Source organism: Saccostrea cucullata, unplaced genomic scaffold (assembly GCF_032062105.1).
Source record: "Saccostrea cucullata isolate Sc308-1 unplaced genomic scaffold, CSIRO_AGI_Scuc_v1 ctg18919, whole genome shotgun sequence".
Lineage (NCBI taxonomy): Eukaryota > Metazoa > Mollusca > Bivalvia > Ostreida > Ostreidae > Saccostrea > Saccostrea cuccullata.
Window position 1 is genome coordinate 332 of NW_026937150.1, and position 7,425 is coordinate 7,756.

General features: G+C 32.6%; 1 protein-coding gene across 1 annotated transcript; it reads left to right on the plus strand.

Moving 5' to 3' along the window:
- Positions 1-1,323: 1,323 nt before the first annotated feature.
- LOC134247449 (zinc finger protein 721-like) lies at positions 1,324-1,810 on the plus strand (the record flags this gene model as incomplete). Its single annotated transcript, XM_062729813.1, has 1 exon — positions 1,324-1,810. A coding segment is annotated over exon 1 (487 nt), but the record flags the coding sequence as incomplete, so codon positions are not given.
- Between the last annotated feature and the right edge of the window lie 5,615 nt (positions 1,811-7,425).

Consider the following 7,425-nt stretch of genomic DNA (forward strand, 5'->3'; position numbering starts at 1 on the left):
GGCATTTCGATCAAAATGAAAATTACCAATAAAGGTCGCACATATAGCTGTACAAATTAATGCTATTTATAAATTGAAATTAAGATATCCATTTTAAGGGGCCAATTGAGACACTTACCATATATCGCTCTTTATTTACAAGTTATTTAACTTCAATTTAACTTAAATTCAGGCAAAAAAATTAAATATTTGTATTTAATGTCTAAAGCTTACAATCTGTGGTGTATCCAAAAATCGCAATTAAATAATATAATCTTAGGGGGGAAATGCATGTAGAAGACCAGGCGGAAGAAAGGGACAAAGAAATCGGCTATAACAAATTTCAAAAGTTTAACATGATAGAATAATCATGAATATATAGTTCAGGTAAAATAAATTTCCTGGAAAGAAACCTAAATGATTTTTAATGTAATAGCACTCTGCATTGTAATTCGTGTAAACCATGTCAACAGAAGATGAATCTACTACAACTGCACATGTTTTTGTACGTTTACGCCGCATAAGCTCTTACTAATATGTACATGTTAAAATTTATGTATCAGATACTTAAAACATCGTATTAATTAACGAACATTGAATGAATAAATTCTTTTTTCTTTACAATCATACAAAACATAAAAAAATAATAAACAAATATTAAAATAGTGAAATGCGACTTTCTCGACAAAATAATTATGAATCATTGCTATAAGACTTTGTGTGTACTGTTTCTAACAATAATTTAAAATAGGTTTAAGTCGGCAAATGAATTAATAAACCCTGAAAATAATTATAGACTTAGTCTCCTCCTCATAATAGGCATATTTGAAGGGCGGAATGTTGAAAGTCCGTAACAAATTTATTTAATTATTAGATAAATAATTAGATAAATTAAATGGTAGTTTTATGTGCCAAAAATGTGAAGAACGGGCTATAAGCTTAAATTAACTTTGTTGAAATGTAGGATGGCCCAGAGAATCTACAGATGTCAGATTTGTCCACAGACATCCATTACGTTAATTCACTTGATATCACATATGAATAGTCATGTGTCTAGCACAGAAAAAATCTGCATTATCTGCAGGAAGACATTTAGTCAAAACCAAAATCTTAGGCTCCACATGAAGGATCATGCAGACAAGAAAGGCTTCTCTTGTAAGTTTTGTATTAAAAAGTTCACTTGTTGTCATCAGCTTGATATTTAATCAGTTACATTACAACCAAGAACTTCATTGATGCATGTCACATGGACTTTGATAAATATCACCGATTTGTTCTTCACAAGGAAAAAGATCTCAAAATGCAGAAAAGGAAATCCTGTTCAAAGAAAAAACTCAGCACGCTATGAATCCTGGGAGTCAATCAGAATCATTTACGTGTGCCGTCTGCAGGAAGAAATTTAGGTACAAAAAATGGTTGGACCATCATCAAACAACATTTCAGGACTTGAAGCACAAGAGATTTTGCATTGTGTGTGGAATAATGTTCAAACTACCAACAACGTTGAGAAAGCACATGAAAACTCACACAAAGGCACCGAAAAAATCGAGAAGGTCTTTCCTTTGTCAAATCTGTGGTAAGCTTTTCAAACAAAGTTTAGTTATGTGGGGCCATATAAGAGTCCACACTGTGAAAGAAATTGTAAACCCTGGGACACTAACGCGCCCCCCTGACAGGAGTTCTGTGCACGAGTGTGGTCTGTGTGTCAGGGTGTTCTCTAAGAAAAGTTACTTGCTGATACACAGGAAGGTACACGAAAGGCCCGACACTCAAAAATGTCAAGTCTGCAACGCAGTGTTTGGTAGTCTGGGTGCCCTGAACCGCCACAAGCGTAATGCACATGTACATCAACATATAAGCAGATGGAATTGAAGTGATTGAAGTCTTGCAAAGGTGTAAAAATCAGATATGTGCATACCATTATGTGAAAAAACGATTCTCAAAGGAAAATAAAATGTATATGAAAAGTAATTTTATTTGTAGGTGTACAAAAACTTGTTCTGTGTCTTAAAGTAATACAATTTTTTAAACTTGATTTTTTTTTATTTTCAACTTTGCTTTTCTTAAATCAATTTTACAATCTTGCAGATTTCTGTAGATGCTAAATGAGTACAAACACTATATATTATTTAACTAGGTTACACAAATGTTAACATATCGTTCACTGTTCTAATGTTAAAGAGTTAGAGCCACTTTGGGCATTATTTGACCCTGAGAATTTCTGAAAATTCAAAACCGCTCAGTTTAGGTTGCAAATGCAGTATTTATCACTTGGACTGTTGGTGACCACGTATCTATTAATTGTGACGTAATTTCACATTTAGTCAATGCATTATGACGTCATAAAATGCGTCATTTTCCTCATATCCCGTAAATTCCTTTGAAAATGACCTACATTTGAAGCGTTTATTCAATATTTCATATAGAGCACAACCTCTGATCAAAAATATGCCAATACATAATGAAAGGCCTATATCTGAAGATCAAAAAACATGTTTTATTTTTTGAATCGTGGGCTGTGCTCATATTTTAATTGTTTGCTGAAGGTAGTCAAATACGCATATTTTTTGCAAATTTGAAGAACATTGCAATTTCTCAAAGCCTGTTTTCAAATATTTGGATTCTCAAAACGAAATTTCATTATAGAACATGAAAGCACCAAGTGTCTACTTTATTTTGATATATGAAAATGGAAAGAGGGTGATAGTTAATTAATTGATATAAGTACAGGGCCATTTTATGCATAAGATGGCTCTTCCTCTTATCTCAGGTGTAACTTGTTTTGTTGGAGGTATATGCTTGTATCTTTATAATACAATGTACATGATTGGGACCTTTGAAAGCTTTTGCTAGAAGTCATAAAGTTTATTGAAAGGTCAAGATAGTTAGAGAAAATTTCAGTACACATTTTCAAAATTTATTTTAATGAAATTTGAGGTTAATATTTGAAGTTGTTGTCCTCCATTTTCACTGAAAGTGGGGAAATCTTAATCAGGGTCTGTCTGTATTTCTGTCTGTACTCTCTAATACTTTCCAAGAGGCTTTTGAGCTTTTAAAATAGAATGCTCTTTGCTGAAGGAAGTCCCCTATTTATTTTGAGGTACAGAGGTCAAGGTCATTAGAACAATTCCCAGATAAGCTTGGAGTTTTAGAAAGGCATGGCCTTTTGATGCTACATAATTAGCCTCTGAGATTTACACAGTTTTCCCTCACTGTTGAAATATACGTAGGATAAAAATTCAGGTGAATGTCAACTGGTGTGTCAAATAGCCAATTACAAGTTCTCGCACGGCACAGAAGTGGGGCTTAAGTCGTCTCATCTTTGTCAACAACATTTTTAAGTTTCTGATGTGATTTATTTTTTGACCAATGAAAATCTGATCACTATTTGACAGACACTAATTTAACGGTTCGCCAAGAATGACTTTTTTTTCGACTTACTGAAAGTCCAAGCTTACCTGAGAATTGTACTAATTCATACATTCTGTGTGTATATGTGTAAAACTTTCATTTCTGGGTGATGCATGTATCTTAGGAAGCTTGTGAATTTTTGCAATTTTTAATTTTAAACATAACCCCCTATTGCCCTGCTTCTCCTCCTTAAAGTGTACACCTTCGAACCCCCCCTTTTTCAGCTCCTGACTTGTTCTTTTTTTCCTGAGGAGAGGGACACGGATTCTCTGATTAAGCTTGTTACTTCAATGTACATGTATAGCAAAGGAAAGTACAGGGCATCATGTTTATCATAGGTCATCGATTAATATTTTGACTTCAGCCAATTACTAGAACCAAGGATAAAGTATCATAGCTTTTACTCCTGGTTTCAGTTGATAGAAATGGATTGTTTTAAGTACAATATCTGAAATCACAGATTGATGTAAATTAAGAAAATAAATTAATCTAATTAAGAATTGTGTTTCTTACAATTTTACCAAATGTTGCTAGCTTAATGGTACTTGGACACAGATTTGAAGTTAATATTTTCTCATTTTTTCTAGCATTTTAATAGCATTTCACACAAAAATTAATTAAAAATCTTATTTCATTTAAAAGTTATTAAAACTTTAAGTTGTTTGGCGGGTTTGATTGACACATCCTTGCACTTTCACAAATTTTAACTTTATTCTTAATCCTTAGGAAAAGTGGCAATTTTGATGTGTTTAAACGAGAAATATTAAAACTTTTATCAAGAAAAATAATTTTATTCAGATTAGAAATGTTAGAAAGCAAAACACCTTTACAAGTATCGTCATTCCGAACTAAGAGATGCGTACAGAGTTTAGCAAATCGAGCACACTCGTGTTATGTACACAGTTTTTGTAAACAGCCCAAGTCAAAGTGGAAGGCAGTTCTTTAGCAGTTTTTTAACCTTAACAGTTTAGTGCTTTAGCAGTTCTTAGACAGTTTACTAGCCTTCTTCTCTCCTTAGGCAGTTTTCCTTAGCAGTCCACAGTTTAAGCAGTACTTAGCCAGTTCATTAGCAGTAACTTAGCAGTTGCTTAGCAGTTTCCTTTGCAGTATCTTAGCAGTCAATAGGAAGGTTAAGGAGAACTGCTTAAAAACTGCTTAATAACTGCTAAGGTGTTTCTTTTGTTTGCTCTACTTATATGGAAATGACTCTGAGTGACCTACATATAAATTTGAAAATTTATTAACTGCTTAAAAACTGGTAAAAAGAATGCTATAAGCACTATTCTTGTCTACTTATAAGAACATAACACCACCCATATACATGATATATGAATACAAAAATGCAAATAATTTTTGCTTCCAGGGTATTTTATTGAAAAAATGACATCACATATGGGAATTTGACTTATTAGTATTGAGATTTAGATCTAAGGTATGAATTGTAAATGAATCCTTTCATTAAGTCCATTTTCTTGCATAAACGTCAGTGGCATCTTTAGAGCTTGGTTAATTGATACGTATACAGACTTGACTAATCTACCGATCCCTCTATCAATAGCTGAATTATAAATTCATTTGCAAATATTTTAATTTATATTAAGTACTAATAATTGAAATATACAAACTAGATTATACGTTTTATAATTTAATAGTTATCCAAATGAGAAGAGGGTATGCCTTAATATTATATCACAAGCCCACACACTTACCATATTTTCTGAAGCATACTTTAATTACTGCCAACAAATCTTTTAACAATTTTCCAATATCACCAAATTCCATTGTTTGATCAGATTTTTATAATAATGATCTCCCATCTCATGGAAATTAATTCAGATACACTTGTCACTATATAAATATTAAGTTCACATCCAGTCCAATGTGGTGATCACAGATAATATATTGTATTTTCCAAAGCATATTTTACTTCTTCACTGTATGGGTATAAATATATATAATATCCCAGACCATCACAAACATCTTCACAATTTGTAATTTTGAACTGATGTGGAAAAGGCGCACAAATCTTGACTGGCTTTCCTCATTGGATACAACCCTACAGTTTCAAGCAACCAAGGGGGACACAGCAGGTTGTTAATGTAACTAGACGGCTGGATTTGCAAGTTGATGGGATAAAGAGTAGAAGCTCATATGCTCATGCTTTTTATAATATGAAGCCTCAATTTATTACAAACCATTGTATCATTTCTAGTTTGATTTTCAGTATATTTTTTTCTATTTAATTTTATTTTCTGTATAAGAACTCCTGTCTGGCCCCCAATTATTTGTGACGTTATCATCAGGAAGCATTAACAGTAACACATGGGCAGTAATGAAGACTAGTGAAAGTTAGGACCACCAAGAGTGAAAAAGTGTTGTATTACTTCTTATAAGAAATCGAAATGAATTAGTTGCACTTTTAGCAGTTTTGAGAAACTGCTTGTTTGACTGCTTAAGTTTCTTCAATACTGAACTGCTTACACAAATTCTTAGCAGTTTTTTAAGCAGTCTGTAAGCAGTTTTAAGGAATGCTAAGACTAAGACTGTTAAGAACTGCCTAAAAACTGCCTAAAAATTGCCAGACTGCCTAATAACTGTTTATAAACTGCTAAAATAAGCAGTTCATTTTGACTTGGGAGGGCTCGAGTTCTGTTACTGTTTATATTTAGAATTCACCGGGTGCGTTCAATCGTCACAGTCTGCTTACCACAACTGCACGGACTGACAATATATTGTGTGTTTGTTTTGCTTTCGAACGTGTCTACTCTGAATTTTCTGGATTATAGTATTAATATTTTTCATTTATACAAAACGAGATTGCCACTTTTTCTAAGGATTAAGAATAAAATTAAATTTGTGAGAGTGCAAGGATATGGCAATCAAACCCCCCGAAAAATTTGAAATTTCAATATCTTTTAAACGAAATAAGATTTTTAATTAATTTTTGTGTTAAATGCTATTAAAATATATGAGATCTAAGTACATATATATGAGTCGGTTGGTGTACGAGTTAGGTGTAGTCCGGCGTAATTCAATGAATATTCATGGGGCGAGAAATATTGATAACGGCAAATATCAGGAATTAAGTTTTGTCTCCGTCAACGAAATGTCTTTGAAAGAAATTGAAAGTATTTGTTAAGTATGCACATTTTATTTTCAAACATCGAAACAAGTCTACTTTCTTATTTTGACTGCAAAATCTCTGCTAATCTAGTTGTGCTGCTTTATACGCCATTGTCAAATGATGTATTATATCTGTCATCACTCTCTCGTCCGTTAATAAATCTGTGTCTGTATTCTAGAAGTAGATTTCAAAATGTCTTTAGATTGTCATAAATTTTCTGCAGAAATTTTCCCCATCATACTTAATATACATGTAAGACATATAGTTAGTGAGTTAAAGAGTAAAAACTAAAAAGAGATTCTGCAGGAAAAAAGTATACATGTATCTACCGTATATTCACAAGAGAAAAATAGTACAGAAAATTTTGTTGGTTTAAATTCTCAAAATTTATTTTTAGAAATACATGTATGTCAGAAAACACTTGACATAATAAATTTCCAAAACATTTTGTATAATCTGGTTTGGTATGGGGACACACCCCCTTGACAACCAGCTGAATCATCTGTATCCATGCTATCCCCTCGTTTCCAGTCCTTGGAATTCATGGAAAATTCCAGATTTAATAAATGTACCTTTAACTTTAAACAGTAGCTTGATTTTACTTCATGCAAACAAACATCATGGCTGCTAGATCTGCGTACCGGTATCAGTTATTACCTCCACTTGTTTCACATCACTTCCGATACTAGGGATGTATTAATGAGCAGCGAATTTGAACTCATAAAAAGCAGCACAATTTTACACCCCCAAATGTTTGATTATTTTAAAATTAAATTATAAGGAATGACTGTAATTCTTGGGCAAATTATTCGATTATAACCTGGTTCGCAGATTATAAAGCGTAAACTAACCCAAATCAGGTTATAATCGAATAATTTGCCCAAGAATTAGAGTCATTCCTTCAATAGCCA